This window comes from Periophthalmus magnuspinnatus, chromosome 15, assembly GCF_009829125.3.
Source record: "Periophthalmus magnuspinnatus isolate fPerMag1 chromosome 15, fPerMag1.2.pri, whole genome shotgun sequence".
Lineage (NCBI taxonomy): Eukaryota > Metazoa > Chordata > Actinopteri > Gobiiformes > Gobiidae > Periophthalmus > Periophthalmus magnuspinnatus.
Genome location: NC_047140.1, coordinates 27,189,385 through 27,209,870, shown reverse-complemented (window position 1 = coordinate 27,209,870; position 20,486 = coordinate 27,189,385). Strand labels below are relative to the sequence as shown.

The 20,486-nt window shown below is 39.9% G+C and overlaps 2 protein-coding genes across 3 annotated transcripts in view; one reads left to right on the top strand and one right to left on the bottom strand.

The window, feature by feature from the left end:
* Positions 1–368: 368 nt before the first annotated feature.
* Positions 369–17,883, top strand: wu:fc17b08 (ligand-dependent corepressor). 2 transcript variants are annotated; one of them, XM_033979666.2, is made up of 7 exons: positions 369–490; positions 5,474–5,539; positions 5,948–6,027; positions 6,104–6,236; positions 6,322–6,606; positions 6,676–6,751; positions 11,848–17,883. In XM_033979666.2, the coding sequence occupies exons 1-7, from the start codon at positions 394–396 to the stop codon at positions 16,232–16,234; spliced, it is 5,124 nt and encodes a 1,707-aa protein (XP_033835557.1). In that variant the 5' UTR covers positions 369–393; the 3' UTR covers positions 16,235–17,883. The 2 variants fall into 2 exon arrangements, with proteins under 2 accessions (XP_033835557.1, XP_033835558.1); XM_033979667.2 differs by lacking the exon at positions 11,848–17,883 and adding an exon at positions 7,477–9,853.
* slit1a (slit homolog 1a (Drosophila)) overlaps positions 17,734–20,486 on the bottom strand; it is a 58,487-nt gene continuing 55,734 nt past the window's right edge. Inside the window, exon 37 of the mRNA XM_033979668.2 lies at positions 17,734–20,458. Within this exon, the coding sequence (XP_033835559.1) occupies positions 20,220–20,458 (239 nt within the window). The 3' untranslated portion in view covers positions 17,734–20,219. The remainder of the gene's footprint in view (positions 20,459–20,486) is intronic.

Genomic DNA, 20,486 nt, shown 5'->3' with positions numbered 1-20,486 from the left:
TGATATTGGGCTGGCACCTGTTGTTACCATTTTATTTGAACATAATTATAGCAGGTCAGGGGTTGTTATGCATTTGGTCAAAATAAGACACAGCTGCTGTGCGATAGTGTTTTTTATTGAAATCTTGGGATATAAAATAAACGTATTTATTTGTAATTTTTTAAGGTTTAGTTGTGCATTCTGACATTGTTATAGAGTCATACACATCCACAGCCTGTAAGTTAAATGTTTATGTTTCTCATTCACGTAAATAAATGACACAATAACAGTCGTTTTTCATACAGACTTTGATATTTTCACATTTTATTTGCTAAAGCCTGAGTAGTGTCGGGAGCGCGCTCACAGTCAAAGCGTTTCCTCCTCGGGAGCGCGCCCGCAGAGGATCTGTAGAAAATGGCGAGTCTGTGCAAACGGCAGCAATGTACGATCGACAGACGCGGCTTTCGCCAGGAACTAGACTCGTGGCGACACAAACTCATTCACTGTGTGGGTAAGTGCAGTGTGGTTTCTCCTGGGCTCTTCAGAGCTGTTTAGTTGTGTTTGTGCGCGGCTGTAAACGTTGTAAACATGTATTACCCGGGACTCAACCGGAGAAGCTCCGAGCGACTTTTTGTCCTCAACTGTATCATTGTGTCCGCAGAGGTTTAAGTTTCAAGTGAATCTCGCAGTTGGTGATTAGACTTGATGATTTCACGTGTGTTGTTTTCTGCACATTTATAAAAGTAGAGTTTATTGGAGCTCGCGGGCGTCGTTATTTAGTTTAAAGGGCACTGCTGCTTTTAAAGGGAGTGTCAGGCAGGAATTAGGCGTTGCGTCGGCTAAACTGCAGCTCCCGTTTGCAAAAATGCGCGTTCCCGCAGCACGATACAGTATTTTGGTTGGGGGAGGACACTGTATTTTGGTTGGGGGAGGATACTGTATTTTGGATGGGGGAGGGCCATGTCCTTGCTGTATGTTTTCAGTTAACGTGAACATTTACCCTTGTGGGCGCGCATTGCTGCAAAGAGGAAGTGAGACCCCAGAGGAGCAGCCAAACTCATTTAAGATTCAGTATGCAGACTTTTGATTGATTTATAGGTCACTGTATGCATATTATGTAAGCAAAGTACACAATTGTCCCTAAAAGTAAAGCTAGCATTAAATGTTTGTACTTAACTATAGTCGTCCTAAATGAGTGGGTGATGTATTTGGAGTACAGGGGCTCCTGGCCTCACTAGGGCTGTGTTTGATCTTGTATCTCTTCGTCATCATCAATGATGTTTCCAAACAGCAAAGACCCACCCCCGTGCTATATAGGTCAAATACATTCTCTGGCCCACTCCCTGAAAACCCACTTTACATAATATAAATATTTTATTTTCTGGAGGCGTCATTGTGCCTAAAACTGCTTATGTTACTGTTTACTTTTGCAACATTTGAAAAAACTAATGTATTTTTAAACAAAATGAAGTCCTAATAAAGAAAGCCACATAATAGTTACACATAGAAGTAAAAAATTGAACTGTGGAAGTGAGTTTGCAAAAGAAGCCATACTATACAGTTAGTATAGTGACATGTCAGCCTCACGTGCTCACTGTAGTGACTGCACACTTCTCTTAAGATTGTGCATTGGTCAGTCAAGCACAGTTCAAGTTACACAGTCTTATAACCTAAAAACATGTGCGGTAAACATCTTAAAATACTCTGATCATAGTTATTACGCTATTATTTAGCTACGATAGTCATTATTATAGTAATATGTGATGCAGTAATAGTAATATGTGATCAAGTGATAATAATAGTGCGATTGTGAGATGTCCATTGTATAAATGGTAAGAACAAACCTGAAGACCGTGCTTTCTGGTTGACAAACAGCCCTTGTGTGTGTGTGCCATTGTGGAGCTGCAGACATTACATGACAGCAGTGTCAGCCTGCTGCTTGTATGGCACAGAAACAACAACAGCTCAATTCTGTTTGGCTTTTTGGTGGAGAGGGCGCACACCCGTCCTCCGTGCACAGGCTCAAATGGACATTTTGTCTCTGTGTACTTAATGTGAGCAGTAAAACCAGAGCACAGACAAGGCACATTGTTCCCCAGAACAGCAGCAACAATTGTCTTTGAGCCCATGTCCATGTCCTGCTGCCCACATATGTGCCTCCAACCACACATCGTTTTGGGCAGAGTTAGAATTTAGCTTCAAGCTCATGTGGAGTTAAGCACTACTGTTGTATCACAACAGTACTGCTTAACTCAGGAAATTAAACAACACAGAGGTAAGGTTAGGTACACTTCTTCTTCTGCATTTGAACCATGCTGCTTTCAGAAGCAGTTAGTGACGCATCACAACACACAGGGACCCAGATCTTGATGTTTTGTGTTGATGGGGGAAACCAGGGTACCCAAAGGAAAGCCACCTAGACATGGGCAGAAACATGCAAACCACACAGAAAGACCTGGAAAACCTGAGAGTCAAATGCAGAACAACCTGGAAGTGTATCCCACAGTTTACAGAGAATCGGATCCTCCATGTCCTAGTCTTAGTATGACAAAAATAAATGACCTTTTTTGGTCATATTGTTTATATCATAATTTTCTATTCATTAAATTTTTTTCTTACAGATAAACAAATCAAAATGACTTTCAATATTTCTTGAACATAAAAAAAAACATGTTTTATCATCCCCATTTCACACAACAAATAGTCTTCATCCAAAGTCTGAACTCTGATCCAAACCACATGCTTTTACTGACCAAGGACTGGCTGTGGACAATTAAAATGAAACTATGACCATTCAAATGTGATTAGGAGCACATTCTATTAGGGATATTTTTAAAAGTGTTCAGAGGGATTTCTTCAGTAATTCAGCTCGATTAATGTTTTCTCTTTTTTTGTGGCCAGACAAAGAATTCATGGCTTTAGTTTTTGTAGTGCATCTGTTTTGTATTTATCTTCAAATGATAATGTCATATTTGCTGTCTCGTAAAGGATTACAGCATTTGACTTGTCACTATGGATCATGTCATGTATGAAGTACAGTTTGAGCACACAGAGGCCCTACAGTGCAGACTGCAGTTTACATTTTTATGTTGACATGATGCATATAACAGCGGTTGTTTTTAGGCCTGTCATGATAACACATTTTGAAGCACAATATATTTTTATAATATAATATTGTCACTGACACAGAGCAGGGTACTCTCAGTGAACCAATTATTAAATGTACAGTATCATTAAAAAGCATGAGCTAAAACAAATTAATGGCAGAATGAACCAATAATTAGCCATAGAATGTATTTATTCAACCGTATACACCCCTGTATACATCTTTATTACACATAATTACATAAAAATTGCAAAATTCTTATCACAAGTGTACACACGATAAACACTGAGGACCAGAATATATTGTTCCAGCTTTCATGTACTGAACAATAAGTCAATATAGTAATTATTGGGACAGGCCTATATAATGGTGTTTGTTATGTTTTACTTTTAATACGCTTTGTTTCTAGACTTGTGGTAAGTTCATCATGAGCTTGTACTTGCTTTTTTGGAGTGTATTGCGAGTGTGTTATGGATTGTAGTTGTTGAATAGAGTTTTTGAAGTGTATATTTGTGCTTTGAGGGGAGCTGTGCCTCTGTGAGCCTGTGGTCACTCATGTACAGTGTACAGTGTGGTGGGGGAGGGGCCACTGGGGCTGATGCAGCCGGAGCAGAGCAAAGGGTGGGTCATCGCTGCAGCTGAAGACTCTGTCACTTGGGATGCTCAGCTCGACAATGTTAGACTGCTATTTCAACATATTTCTACAGCACATGGATGGGCTACTTACACATTTTTACTTTAGTTGATAATGAGCTGCATTTTAATGGGTCATAAATGAGACCAGGGATTGTTTGTAGCTGAGGACTTTTTCAGATATTACAAATAATGATTTTTGCTTAATTTTGTAGTTGGTTTCCATTTGTGCCATAGTATTGTATATACTACTCAATAATCTAATGAATTACACAGTTTTAGTAGTCATTTATTGCATGGCTAATCGCACATGAACAACAAACCAAAAGAAGCATTAAAGAAGCTCCAAGTGTCATTCTCCAGTAGTGTGGTCGTAACTCTATGAGACTGCCCTTAATCATCTTACTGACACAGTCTGACTGCTCGTCTGATTAGATATACTGTGTTGTCTTTTCATCAGATGTGATTTACACATAGTGGCACTACGCTATACTGTACCACATGATGCAGAGAGCTTTATACAACCTTCAACAAACAATGCAGAATTGTAACGTGATGTCAATAGTTGATTTGTTTTGCATGGATCTCAATCGCGAAGGTATCGATTGATTTTTCCCAGAGCCTCTACATTAGAGAAGCATAATGTTGGTTGACGTCACAGTTACAGTGTGACACATTTGTAAATGCCTTAAACCAAATTCCTGAAGAGGGGTTTGATGCCACAGCCTACTCTGTCAAACCAAAGTGGATGACCTACTTTCTCCTCTGCCTCTGAAATATTTCAGAAATAGGATTGGATGGCTTCAGTTGAAGTCCTGTGCACTAACCCAGAAACAGCGTTATGCTGTAGCTATAGGCAAGACAGTGTTTCACTACTTCACCCCTCCCCTCTCTCTCCTCTTTATATTTGGCTGATGAATAGGAATTTTCAGGGAAGCAGAAAGAGAGCATTTTAACAGTTGACAGCTTTTCAGTTGGATTCAGTGCAGTTTAAAACTAGAGTTAGGGGAAAAGGCTTTATTCCTCTTCACTTGTCTGGTGTTGAAGACACTCTGTAAGTAGGTCTTTTCTGTATTAACACTTTTGAAGTTGAGGTTGACATTTTCGGGCTTTGACAGAAGCAGTTGATCCTTGAGCTGACGGTTTGTGTTTATGTGTTTCTTTTCCTTAGATGTATCATTTTGTTTTGGCGTTGAGCGCGTTGTGATCCAGTTCAGTGAACAGATGTTGGCCCTGACCTCTTTAGCGCTTGATTTAATGCATGTAGTGGTTTTTGGATTGACCCGGGGCACAGCGCACACACTATATTGTGCTCAATGTAACATGTAATTTGCCTTCACTCCTGCCTTGCGTACAAATATAGTTGTTTTTGGTTGTTGTAGATGTAGTAGTAGCAGCAGTAGTAAAGGTTTTCTCCTCAGTGCCTGTGTACCTGGCCATACATTATACATCCATATTGTACGTGATGCTGACATTATCGAGCCGACTTGTTTCTTTTTAATGTTATGACATGCATGTTCTCCCAACTCTGTAGGTGCTGTAGTTGCTTGGCAACAGGATGAAGTGCGTGTATTTACTGTTGAAGTAAAAGCCTGAGTTGAAAGCTGATGATGTGAATTTAAGAGAAACAGGAGGTGCTTAAAGAGGCACATTGAGATTAGCCTCACCTGGAGCTGTGACATTATCACAGAGCCCTCTGTTAAACACTTAGACTGTTGATTTCATCATTTAACAAGGTTGTTTTTTGTTTTTCAGGGTTTGAGAGCATTCTTGAAGGTCTCTTTGGTCCGGAGCTGGTACAAGACTTACAGTTATTTAAGGGTAAGAATAATTTATGTATTAATTATCATATTTTAATCTTTACAAAGAGGTGTTTTCTATTGCTTTTGTGGGAAGGGGGTATTCTCATTATCATAATGCTGCTGCGTTGTACCATGTGGTGCCCCTCTTCATTCACTGCTGAGCCTCCACAGAAGAGAAGAGCCTTGTGCTTCACAAAGTTGGTGTCTTTGGAGAGGGCCATAGGTCCAGTGTCCTACTGACATTTTCATAATGTATGACATGCTGGGACAATAGTGCAATGGTGTGGAACTGCACATGATTTGGATTTAAATTAAGTATGAACAAAAAGTGTCTGGAGTGATGTCTTTGTCTCTTTTGTTAACACAAAATCATATGTAAAAAATTATTTTCAAATTGTAATGTCATAATTTTGTCATTCTTTCATAGATCGTGAACCTCTTGCTGTGTCTGATTGGTCCTTTGATGAAAACTGTATTTTCTGCTGTTTGAGAAGAAATAAAGTGAAGGTAGCACATTTGATTTAAAGAATTGAAGTACAGTTGTTCATTGTAACAGCCATCATGATGTTTTTATTTTTGACAGGAACATTTCAGCAGTTTAAACAGTGATGGGCTTGAAGATCCACCCAAACCTCTGTTAGTGAAGGATCAGACTTTGCTGATTAAACTCGAGAGACAAGCTGAGGAGTTTCTCAGTGCAGTCCTCAGAAGAAAAGGTGTGCTATTTTTCAAGCCGGACCACTGAAATACTCTGATATAGTTATGAAATATGCTGAGTAAGCCTTGTTCTTTTCCAATCAGATGTGCCAAATTTCTCCGACCCCCACGTGCCAGTAGTGGCCCGAGAGATCCTTCAGGGGATGATCCGACAGTTTGCAGCTGAATATACCTCAAAGAGCAACCCTCAGGAGCCTTCAGCCTCTCAGCCGCACTGTGACCAAAGCCTGCCGTGTGCACAGCCTCTCTCTCCTCCGCTCTCCTCCGCTCACAACCTCAACCCAGTGCTCAGCAAACTCCTCATGATCGACCAGGACGCCCCTCTGGACCTCACCATCAAGAAGCCCCCAGCCGAGCCCACAGAGCAGGGTATGCACCGTCTCTGTCTGTACTGCACTAATGTAGCAGTGCTCTTTAACATTTGAACATGTTTAACAGATGGAGTCCTGGATCTATCCATCAAAAAGAACCGCAACAGTTCCTGCCTCTCTCCCATCACATCCACACCCAAAGGGTCAGTACAGTCTTGTTTGTGCTTCAAGTTGCCATACTGTTATATTCAGGGACCACAACACATGCATTCATGTTTTGTTTTCTTTGTGCTTGTATTTAAAGTTTTAAGTTTGTACCGTGAATCATGTGGAGGTGGCACGAGTCATTTGTTTCATTTATAATGAAAGCATGCTTTTCAGAGAGAAAATTCATTTCAGAAGCCATTGAAAATCTTTATTTGATGTTGTTTTCCATCACTTGACTCTTCGAGGCCTGACTTTAACACACTTCCCTCTGCTGGCTTACTCTTTTATTGCTGTGCTTGTTGAGTGGTAACGTCACACACAAAATGTCTTTTGCTGTCCTGCTCGGCTAAAGCTACACTGTACGCTGATTTAAAGCGATGCTTCCTCTTCTAGCCATGCTTTTATATGCAACAGAAATGGTCCTGTACCTCTCCTATACACACCTTCTGTTGGTCTTGATTTCCCCCTTCTTCTTTTTCCTCCTATGTCATTCAATTTGTACCAACAAAATTACATCAGCAAATTAAATTTGCAAATGCTGAGCCTATTGTTTTAGATGCATACACATAACTGTCCATTTATTGTCAAAGACAGTGATGTTACCAAAGCAAGATCATGAAATAAAGGAGTGGCCAACATCCTCCCCTTCCTAACCCATCCTCGTTTAGTAAAAGACACTGTGCAAGCTCTGCTTACACCCAATTTGCTTCCATCCAATCAGGAGATCCCTGAGAGCGGACGGGCTGTTAATGAGGAGCCGACAGGATGGGAGGAGGGAGAATATCGGCCACTCCGCCCGTTCTAAGTCGTCTCCCTCTATTTCATGCTCTCTGCACATCAAAGAGGAGGTCGCCTCAGAGAGCGACGCCGATCGCATCAGAGCCAATGGATCTCCGCCATGGAAACCTAAATCGAATGGCACCCTTTTCAAACTCAAAAATAACGACATGAATGAGCACCTCAAAGACATACCTAAACTTTTGGAACTTGCTGGACTTATTTCAAAGTCTTTGGTTGAAAAGCCAAATGAGAATGGCAAAAACCACCAGTTCTCTCTGTGCAATTCAGCATTTGATCTGAAAATCCCTCAGGTTCGAACCTCAGCTGGTGTATCTGACCAGTCCTGGGACTCCCTCTCCTCTGAATATTCAGGCTTGCGCTATGAGAAGAAGCTTCACAACATTCTGCCCCATAAAAGGCACATTAATGGTTTAAATGGATCTGCTGTTGAAAAGGAACAGTGGCCTTTTAATGGTGAACGCGGAAACGGCATTCTGGATGCTGATGCAGATCTGGGGATGAAACAGCCAAGGAAGAAGCGTGGGCGCTATCGGCAGTACAACACTGAGCTACTAGAGGAGGCCATTGTGGTGGTCATGAGCGGCAAAATGAGCGTCTCCAAAGCCCAGTCCATTTATGGCATCCCTCACAGCACCCTGGAGTACAAAGTGAAAGAGCGACTGGGCACTTTGAAGAACCCACCCAAAAAGAAGCTGCGTTTAATGAGTCAGGCTGAAGAGCAGGATGAGCCATGGTTGTGCAAGGGCAAGGAGAGCCCCAACTCTCCAGACAGGGAGTCTGCAAGCCTCTCTCTTCAGGAGTAACATTTCATGATCTTGTTTGTAAATGTATAACAGATACTATTTATTTATAACAAATAATTTATCGAATCATAATCCTTGCTTATATTTATTCAGAAAATCATACTTTCATCTATTTATCAAAGCCCAGTCATCTCGAAGTATTCCTCCTCTGATGTGGTGGATATGTCTTGGAAAGTGGCACCACCTGGTGTTCACTTTTTGTACTGTAACACAATGTTCAAACCATGCCAGCAGCAGCACCAATAGCCTTTCAGATACACCTCTACGGAATAGAGTGGCTAAGCAAATTTATATAACACTTTACTGAAAAACAACAGTGAAATTGTTTCAATTTAAAAAAACAAATATTTTAGGGGTTGTTCAATGCCTTTATATCATTTAGGCAAACTCAGGATACTTTTTACACAGGGAGGGTGTTGAATTAGCAAAATGTAGACATGAATAATTGTACACAATACTATACCTCAGTTATATTTGCATTTATATTACAGTCTATAATACAGCTAAGCCTAACTCAGTAATTACTCAAGCTTTACTTCTCAGGTTGACTTTGAAAAAACATGCTCAGTTTGTTAGCCTTTCAGTGTCTTTGTGAACCTTATCACTGCAGTCTTTATTTAAACTGTTTTTTTTTCTTCTCTTTATTAGAATTCATTTACGTATTTATGGTACAATACAGAGAACTTGGCTTTGTTTTTAAGATGGTCTTTAAAAACAAACATACTTTAGCAATACCAATAATGTATATCAATATCTGTACTCACTGACTGTGCAAGCAGCTTGTTGAGTAAGTTCAATAGTTGCTGACAGCAACATTCATACCTCAGTCTGCTCAAGACAAACAAATCTTCCTTTTCTTATTTTAGCCTTGTTTTGTTACTGTGCAAAAAAACTAAACAAATGGTGTTTTCAGGATTTCAAATACTCTTTTACCAACGATCTGCTCCACATCCTTATCTGGGGTTGCTCTGTGCCCCCTTTGCCCCCTTTGCCTCACCTGCCACCCATTCAATCAGGAAAATCCATCGTGCATTATCACTGAAGCCTCAGGACATTCCCGATTATGGGGTCAGCCCATAGTTTTCTTCAGGTCAATAAGTTACACTCTTACAATGTATTGTTGGTTATAATTACATGTGTTTGACAGCCTTCCAAATGCATAACACAGTATAGTTCAGGGATTATAGACTTACTGTATGTTCACAGCAGCAGCATCATAATGGACTGTTTCGTCGACACAGGGCTGAACATCATTAGCACTTCATTTTCCCTGTAACAGAAGCTTATTTTGAACATTAACAATAATGATTTTTACACTGAACATTCACATTGCTTTTGTTTGCATGGACAATCGCTCATTAATAATCTAAGCTTCCTTTTGAATACTGTTTTTTGAATACTGTTATAACATTGGGTATATCTTCTGGAAAGTAGCTAATACCTTTCTAACAATATGTAGCAGATCTTTTGATCGACTACCTCACCTACCAAAACCTCTGTGACAGTAAAAAATGACCATACCATCCCTACATGGAGCCCTTGTTACGGACTATTAATGAAATAGTGTATATATCAGGATATGATAGTTAATGGGACAAAGGATAGAAATTATTAGCAGTGTAAATATGTATGTAAGGTATAATGGGAACTTTTAATGATACAATTTTTTGTCATCCCCAATGGCCAAACATTACCCTGATCTTTCTAATGCAGAGGTTTGACCTAAGCAAAGTTTTATTATGTAAACATAAGATACCTATTTATTAAGGAGTATTTATAAAGACTTGCTTTTAACTAAGTTGCATTGAATGTAAATTAGAAGAAAAGTAAGATAATGCTTAAATACTATATTTACTATTTAACTATTTAAAACATATTTGCTTACTGACTTGTATATTTGTAAATGGAATATACATTGTCAATGAAGGCAAGCATAGTTATAACCTGTGCTTTTCACATTATTTATGAAACGGTAAGGTGTACAGACTGTTGTATTTTATTTCAAATGTACAAAAAGATGGACTTTATGTGAAGATGCATGATTGATGCACATGTCAGTGAGTTGTGGGATGAAAAGGTGAAAATAACTGTGGAAATCTTGGTGTGTTTTACTGTTGAGTAACAGTGTGGAGCTGTAGTTGAACCTGGTTAAATGTCCGGTCATTGGTCACACACCCTCATAGTCTGTAACTGCTTGTGTGAAACCCTGATGTGCGCTGTAACGTTAGCAGAGTAACACTGTGGATGACTTGATCGTACTGTGGGCTTGTTGCATATAGTAGAACCAAGCTTGCTGTTTGCATCGCTTCTTGTGTATTGTTTTTTTTTTTTGTATTTCTTTGGAAGTTGATGTTATTATCTAAATTACACTAATGAGTAATAAGTCAACCCCTCAGGGACAAACAGTTACTTTTCAGGTACTCCTTAAAAACCTCACTGCTCCGCAGCAGGGGCACAATTTTAAATATTTTTAATGTTTGAGGCTTATATTCTTTTTTTTAATCTAAAGATGGTAGTTACTTTTATTTTTCTACTACCACAATTGAATGTCACTTTGGCTATGTGTTTTATCTTACATTATCTTGACCAGTGTTCTCCTGTGCCTCAAAGAGCACACACACTATTTTACTGTACAGGTAGCTATACATTATTTAAGGTCACAAATATGACCGTGTTGACTCTAGAGCCACCAGCAGATCTACACTGTGTGTTGCACTCATATATTATACACATATACTGATCCTTGCTTTGCTTCTTCAGAATAAAACAAATCTTTCATTACTGAAACATTTTTCCTGACTCAAAACCAATAGCACTTAGTAGAGACTGTTCTAAGGACAACGTGTCTGCAGTATCCACGTCCAGTCAGTAAGTCTACATTCCAAAGCAGTGTAATAGATAAAATTACAAATGACATGTCAAAGGCCGCATTGCTGTTTGAAATTCAAATTAATAAATAAAAAAAATCACACACAGTAACCTACCTCACAAATCTTGCCAAAAAGAGAAAAAAAAAAAAAAACACACCGTTGTCCCAGCTAAAAGAATAATTTGCACTGGAAATCCAGTTGGTGATTTATACTTTTTCTTGTGTCTTTTAATTTATTTTTTGTATGTTGTGGAGCACTTGTCACCCCTGGCACTTATTAACTTATTTGACACTTGTGTACTATAAAATGTTCTCTCTATTATGTATGCTTATGAGACTTGTGGCCCGCAGCTATTTAATGTATTTGCATGTGTGATATTTTCTTGATTACATGTTGTAACAAAGGCACCATTGTGTTGTAGAAATTCATTAAATATCAGTTGTAACATTGTAGTAGATCACTGGATTTAAAACCACTTCTACAAATCACTTATTCTTCTAATAAATATGCAATGATTAATTTAATCCTGGTTGTTTTTTTGTTATTTTAAAACATATACTTTTTATTTTTATATTTTCTTTTTAATGATGATTTGTGTTAATTTGTTTATTTTTTCAGGGAGCCCAGGGAGGTGCAGATCAGCAAAGGCAAGGACCTGCAGGCAGCGTCCACACTGGAACAGTTTATGTCCAAACTGTGTCTGCACCATCAGAGACAAATCATCAGCGCTATCAGTTTCCTACAGACAGAGGTTAAAGCCCTCACACCCCCCAAGTCCTTACAAACAGTCATATCTCCACATGAACCACAAACCTCCTATTCACCACGTTTACCCACGCCTACCAGACCATCCTCTGAGCCCTCTAAAGTGTACTCCAGTCCAGATGTTAGACCTAATGCAAGCACCTGTCCAAAACTAAAACAGTCTGTTACTCCAGCCCCCCCTGCGGTGGCTTCTAAAACTAGCCCTTCACCTACCAACACTTCAGCCATTCTCATATCTACACCCACAATAGAAACTAAAAACAGCGGTCACGGTGATCATGCGCCTTTAAAACTAAAAATTATGAAGACTGGTAGTGTTAGTGCTGGTAATAAGTTGTCATGTGTGCTCACCACCGCTATTTCACCTCAACCTTTGGACGACAAACAGGGTAACACAAGTTCAACAGAGACGCAAAGAGCTAGACTCAGTTCTTCCTTTAAAAAGCACAATGAATCTAGTCACACACATCCAGTCAAGCAGACTGTGGGACACTCTGATGACAGAACAACAAAACCTATTTCTTTTCATTCAACTATCTCCTCAAAATCTCCCAGGACTGCCAGAAAGTCCGTCCGACCATCTACCGAATGCCACAACAATGACTTTAATGACAGAGTTATACTAGACCCTGATCTAGGACATTGTGATATTGTTTATATTAACAAACCTATCACAGAATGCTTCAAGAAACGCCACAGGGGCATGGCACCGCGACGCAACGCCCGAAAAAGCACCAGAGGACTCATGTATTCGGATGAGATATGGGAGCTAAAAACAGTTCGAACTCTGGCAGGAAGAGGGAACTGCCCCAATCCGTTGCTAGACTTCAACAGCTCCGTTACCCCAAAACAGAACCTATCCAAGCCGGAAGGTGTACCCCCTGTGGATATGCCCTGTGCTGGGGAGTGCAGGGAAGCTATGGATCAGCAAATCATTACACAAGAGCCAACTGAGAGTGAGTTATCAGAGACAGGACAGGCCAAAGAGACAACAGCAAGTGATGTAGATGTTGTAGTAGAAACCAGTCAGACAGACCAGTCACAGGTGGTAACTGAAACTGTTTATCAGTCACCAGCAGAGCAAGTTGAAGATACAGACAAGAGTGTAGAACAAGATGTATCTGCAGAATTGGAGAAGCCCAGTGAAAATAAAGAAATTACCCCAGAAATATCAACAGAACAAAAGGAAATCTCCCAAAACACAGAAGAGGTGGGTGCAGTTCAGCCAGTTTTGCCCGAGACAATCTCTGACTCTGTGGAGGACGGTGTTGTTGAAGAAAGCAATGAACCAGTTTCCTCAGATGACACTGAAATTTTCAAAGAAAATCCATTACCAGAAACAGGAGAAACTGAAAAGGATAAAACAAATGATGAGCCAAACCAAGAAATTCAGACGGTGGCTGTTACCACGGAGAGTTTTATGGATACAGAAGGGGGTAATACTGAAGTCTCACCCGCTGAGGAACCGGCCACAGAACAGGAAACTAAAGCTGTAGAAAATACTATTGAGACCACTGTATGTGAAAACGATGAGAAAGAACCTGCTATGTCCTCAAAAACACTGGAGGAACTGTCAAAAGAATTGCCCCCTTGGAGAAGAAGGAAAAATAGTACAAGTTCTGCACCAAAATGCGTTGAAAAATCAGAAGAGGTCATAGTGGGTTTTGTTAGTGGTAAGCCTGTTTCAGCATCTGATAGAAGTCTGCGGCGTAGGTCAGGTCAGACTACACCACCCAAAGAATTGCCAAAACAAAACAAACGTGGTCGGAAAGTACAGCAAAAAACCGATGGGGATTTAAATACAGAATCCAGTGATTTAGCAAAACCTCCATCTGTGGAGCAAGAACCTGAACCAGACAAAACAGACTCATGTCCCTCTGTCCCTCCAGTAACAGAGGAGTCCTCTGATAAGCCCAGTCCCAAACCTAAAATGTCTCCAAACAAAACAAAAGTGGACAGAAAAAAGGCAGTTGGACAAAGCACAATATCTTCACGTCATCTTAGATCCTCTGGACAAGTTGTAGTTGAGTCTCCACCAGCAGTACCCATCTCTGTCACAACTACTACTGCTACTGCTGCTGCTACTACTTCTACTACTACTACTACTACTACTGAAACAACTGTTACAAGTCAACCATTGGTCACAGAATCTAAAGAGTCCTCTATCCCAGTGGCATCTACCCCACCTCCCACTCCATCACCAACAGTAGAACAAACATCTCCACAAACTCCCGAAAAGTCCACACCTCCAGAAACCAGCATAGAGTCAAAAGTGGATGAAAAACCAGAACCAGCAAATAGCCAGCTTCAAAGTAAAAAAGACAGCCCAGTCCAGTCCAAACCTAAACTAAGATCTGCAAAGGTTGTACCGGAGGAGAGTAAGGCTGAGAAAGCCGAAAGCCCAATAAGTACCACAGAAATTACAGTAAAGGGTGAACCTCAGTCTAAGCCGATGTCTTTGAGAAGTAAACGCACTCTTCAAAATGAGGTGGAACCTAGCAAGTCTTCGACCCGACTAAAACCCAACGAAGAAGCCCAACCTGAAAGTTCCTCAAATGCAGACAGTAGTGGCCCGGTCACCAAAAAACCTTCAAGAATGCCATTGAGAAGTGAAGGCAACAAGGTGAATCAGTCACCGCCAGCAGAAGAAAAGAGACTATCATTAAGATCACAGAGACAGACTGCTGCCGCTAACAGTCAAAATGAAGTTTCCTCACCTATTCGTATGACTAAAACACTAGTTAGGCCCAGTCCAGTTACCCAAAGTACATCAACGAGCATTGTCTTCAGTTCTAAATCAGATCCTCCCAAATCGCCCAGTGTCAAGTTCTTGGAGGCATTGAATGGGGCACAAAACCAGCAATTAATCCATAACCTCAACCTGAAGTTTGACAAAATGCAGAAAGGTTGGATGCAGTTGGACAGGGAAGGCCAACCCACACCTAAACACAAAAACAAGCTGGACAGACAAGCGGCTATATGGAAAAGTAAACGCAGAGTTCGAAAACCCAAAACGGCGGAAACTTCAAAATACTCTCCAGTGCAAATGCTCTTCATGAACGGTTTTGATCTGAGCACTATATGTCGCTGGTTTCTCGAATCGACTGAAACTAAATCTTTGGTCATAGTTAAAAAGGTGAACACTCGCCTTCCATCAGAAACTCAGCTCTGTTTCCATAGCTCCGGGGCCGCGGGGAGTTCACAAGGCATCTATCCGAGTCTGCAGGCCGAACGCTTGAAGAAACATTTGAAGAAGTTTGCCATTGCGTCGCCTGTCAAAAGTAATCCCAAGACGCAGAAACTCATAGCCAAAGCGTTAGAACAAGAATTGGTCAGTGTGGTTAAAGGGAAAGAGAAAAAGGAGGTGGCAAGCGCTATTGTGAAAAAGCTAACTTCATCTACCAAACGTGAACCACAGAAGCCTAAAAGCGGTAAAACTCAAAATCCAGCCAGTGCAAGGATTTTACGGAAATACTCAAATATCCGAGAGAAGCAGGCCAACGCGCGACTAAAAGAGAAGGCAAAAGTAAAAGCCAGTTTGAAATCCCTCACAAAAGATGCATCCAAGTCCAAACTGAAATCATTAAAATCAACATCTGGCAAAAAACAAGTAGATACTGAGAAGAAATCTGAGAAAAAGAAGGCGTCAGTTGACAAATCAAATGAACAGAAGTCTACAAAATCACCTACAAAGGAAAAGACTATCAAGGCTCCAAGCAGCAAACAAGTGACCAAGGAAGAGGTAAAGAAGGAGTTGCCAAAGAGAACGTCTCAAAGACTAGGGTCACCGTCTGCGCCCGAGCCTCATGTCACTGCAGTACCTAAAAACAAGACGGACAAAAAAGTCGAAGAAAAAAAGCCAGTAGAATCAAGTAAACCCACAAAAACCAAAGCTGCGAAGGTTCAGAAGGATTCCCCTGAAGGAGCTGAAAGCAAAAGTGTTGATAATCCCGAAACGAGCAACGACGGCAAAGTCTCAAACTCGCCTGATCAGGTTCAGACCAGGTCCCAGCGTAAAGTTGACCTGGCCAGTTCTGTCAGTGCCGCACCCAAAAGTGTCACAAGGAAGTCTGTGAGGGCCAACAAAACCCCAGCCCCAACAGAGAAGCCTGCCCTCACCCGAAGTGGAGCTCTGAAGCTTTCTGCAAAGAGAAGTCAAACTGCAGTGTTACCGCGCAGTGCGTCCAAAAAGGCTCAAGAGCTGCTAGAGACCCCCGCGAAACGAACCAGGACAAAATGACAACAGAATATTTCATTTGTTTTTAATTTCATTTTATCCTGTTGATTATTTAAAAACTGACTTTATCTACCTGAAGTTCTCATTTGTACCGTTAAGGCCGATGACGAAGTAAACATTTTTGTGCTTTTGTAAAATACATTGACTTATGTGTTTGGCAGTTATGGGATGATAGAAAATGCTTGAAGGAGACTGCAGTACCTCCATGTTTCTGTCTTCCAGGACTTTGTGACTGTTATGACCAGGTGCCTTATCCAATGAAAAAGTGAATGTGTTTGTAAATGTGAAGCATTTTCTTTTTAAGTATTTCCCCCTATTTCCTTTTACACTGTGTGCAGGGTAATTCATGTGTATTAAGCATTTCTGTAGAGCTCTGTGTTACCCATTAGTTTTTAATACACAACTTCCCAGAGCATTAAAAAACATGAATTCTTCATTTAATTCGACCAGCTAATGTTGTGTACTTTAATTTATGGTTTTACTTTTGGGAGGGGTTTATTTCTTACATGCATGGTTGCAGATTTTGACTAGCCTATGCAAGACTATGCATGCTCTGGTAGAGAAGCTGTGCTGGCGTGTTTGGAGATAAAAAGATGAGCGTGGATAATGTGAAAAAATAGCATTAAAGGAAAAGTATTGACCTTTCTTAATTTTTCCATTTGTTTTGTGTGTTAGCCTAGTCACGTTTTGTGTGTTTTTGTCACTAAAGGTACACACTGTAACTTTTCTGGTAGAGGATCTGCCAGCTGCTTGTCTCCATAAATATCACTTTTTTGCCTTGAATATTCCACAGTATGGAAATAAATTTGGTTATCACAGTGGAGACAAGTTAATGGTCAGATCTATGGAGAAACAAGCCTGTGTGTGGTAAAAAAAAAAAAAAGTGTTTTCAATGTATTTTTGAGCTACAAAACACCTGGAAAAGACATGTTTAATGTCCTACTGTGGAATATTCTAAGCAAAGAAATAACATCTCCATGGAGACAAGCGAGTAGTGCACCCTCCATCTTAGAAGTTATATTATGCACCTTATAAATATTTTCAATGTGAAGTTCCACAAACATCCGTAAACTAGAATTTTAGCAGTGTTTTTTAGTAATTCCACATGTAAATGCAAAAATGGTCATATTTTTTTAAATGTTATTTAAGAAGTTGCACGGGGCTAACGTATTTAGCAAATCTGAAAGTCCACCAAATATCAGACTTGAACGTGTTTATTCTTGCTATAGTTGCTATTTAAAGATTTTCATTTTGTATATTAGAAAGAAACGGCTTTATTGGTAACTCCGTACATGTGTCATCTTTGTCAAGACCATTGTATTTTTGCTGAGCTGATATAAAGATTTTTTTTTTTTAAATGACCACTGTGCGAATTCATTTTGATTTTAGGTATGTTTTACTTATAAATAGTCCAATGATTTAGTGAAGTCCTTTTTTGGTCTAATTTTAAACTGGAAGAAACTTAGACCACACAACTTTTAACTAATAAAAACAAAACCAGACCAAGCACACATAATTGTTTTAATTAATGAAAAGGTGGAGGTTTGGTAAACATTTTGTCGGTGGCACTACGTACATTCAGCATTACTGGGATAGTTTTAGTTCAATCCCACAATCAATCCTGTAACACAAAATAAACAAAATAGACAAAATTAGAACAGGACTTTTTCTTTGTAACAATTCACTACACATGAAACATTGTGTCATTTACAATAACATCTATGTAAATAGTTCATATGATGGAGAAACTGGTTGGCCACCTTACCAAATCGCTATCAGTAATGGATCATGAATTCATTATTTCATTAGCACAAGCACCACTAAGATGTCTACCAGATAGTTGGATGCACATACAGTATATGCAGTACAGTGCAGGCGGAGCGGCAAGCCACATCTGACTAAAGTCGTACCTTTAGAAGGAGCACAGCTTAAGATTTACAGTGACCCTTTTGATATTGCACACCACAGTATCACATCAATAACAAAGTAACTAATGGGAACGCTGTAATGTGTTGTGGTACCAATATTTTTTTTTTTTACATAAGGGGTTAGCAGAATAGAAACGCAATGTCACTCTCTTAAGCCAGTGAATTTTAAAACAGTGAGATCAATGATTAGGAACAAGATGACAGCTAAAGTTGATGGATAAGCATTATATTTATCTATACACATTTATACATTCAGGGTGTAGTGTACTTGGCAGCATGTCCAGTTTGTGAACAGCCATTCAGATGTGACAGACACGGAAATGTCCAGAGCTTTGAGTGTGTCTGTCAGCAGTCCACCAAAGGCTTGTCCCTCAGTGTCCTGTTTAAATGTAGAAGATGAGTAGCATATTCAGTGTCCACACAGGCTTTTGAACTCTTCTGTCTTGACAGCAGCTTACAATCTGTTGAGCTTCACTCCACAATATAGAAAATAATATTCCTCTCAATGGCAAACTTTTTTAAAAGGTATAAACAACAAATGATGTAAAAAAAAAAAAGAAGCAGACAAGTGAGGTATATTTACAATGTACTAACATGGGACATTCTCCTCTCTGTAACCGCTCACAGTAAAATAAGGAATGTCTGAGAGGAATAAAATACTGTTGTAATCTGCAAACACAGTCAAATACTTTACAGAGTTGTAGGATATTGTTTTAAGATTTTTTTTTTTTTTACTTTTAATTTTTTTCAGAAAACCAAATAAATCAACAACTTTATAAAAATGTCAATACAGAAATAAATAAAACAAAGCACTCTCTCTCACTTTTAGGTGTAATATTCACATGGAAGACAACATATACATCATTATTAACATATTTCTAGAGTAGACCAATACTGCCTCTATACTGAAGAACAACAAGAGCAGCTGCTGCACATGGCGCGAGTTTCTTTCATTACCTTTTGTGAAATTAGTAAAACAACAAAAACAACCCAAATGCAATTCACCTGTCACAAACAGACATACGATTTAACATAGTAAAATACTATACCAAAATGAAATACAAATATATAGTATGTATATATATTAATATCTGTTAGGATTTAATTTCTATAGAAAGGACAACTGGGGCAAAAGGCTAAAGGAGTTACATCATTTAGATGGAAAGACAAACAAATCAATAAAGGAAATTGCAGAACATAACAAAACAAACATAAGAGAAATGTCTCAGTATCCATTTTGTTTTAAATGAACTTTTTTTTAATTCAAAGATGTTCTACTTGTTTGTTGGCAAACCTTCTTGACATGCAGCAGTTTGCACTCTTATTACACTACAGGCATTAGGAGCTCCCTCAAAAACACCAGCTCCACAAAGGGTTCGGTCATTCATCTAAATCCCGATGGCACTGCATGCAGGGGGTGGTTCACTGCTAGCACCGCTTTATTTCTGTTGAAAGTAATAGTTTTAAGTAACAAGGCCTCGCACGAGAGCTATATGTGTTATGTGGCGATGCCATGCATGTGTTAAGTGTATGAAGGAGCCTGCACCACTGACATCTGGCTCCATCCACACACATGCACCACATGTGCCCGTCTCCAACATCTGTCTTTCTTCATGTGCACATGCAGAGCATAGACTGTAAAGAAACAATGACACCACAAACTCCAGTCCTGGTAAAACCAGACAAAACACACAGTTCAGCTCATGATTCTCTCTGAGTCCGTCTGCAGCTTCTGTCAAACCCGACCGGATCCTCACTTCACCAATTTGAGAGGATGGATAGGTAGGTGACACTGGGTGCTGGCTGATGCCACACTGTTACATCTTGAGATCTTGAACCATTGGAAGGATGCTGAAGTTATGTTGGTCTAAGATGCTGATGTTTGCACACCCTTAGAAGGGGAGGAATTGTTCTATTTTACATTGTCTCTAACATATGAATAAAGGTTTGTAAATATTCTTTATACTTTTTCTTCTCCTCCTTCACTTGATTCCATCTTGTCTCCTTATATCTTTTTCTTCTTCTGCACAGCAGCTGGGAGCGGGCTGTAGTTGAATGTGCTACATACAGCCCACACAGCCACACTTAATGGTCTTTTCTACCTCCTCAGTGAACGAAGTGCCATCACTGCATTCAAACGTGTATTTCCGACGCTTCATTCTCTGACTGGCGCAGCAGGCTCCAGAGTCACACACTCCGGAGCACTCGACCCAGGACACCATGCGGGTCGTCTGACAGATGGTGTACCCTCGCTGCACCTGGTAAAAGTCTCTCACAGGCTCCCCTCGGCACTCAGACTCTGAAACACAGGCACGTGTCCACAGGTA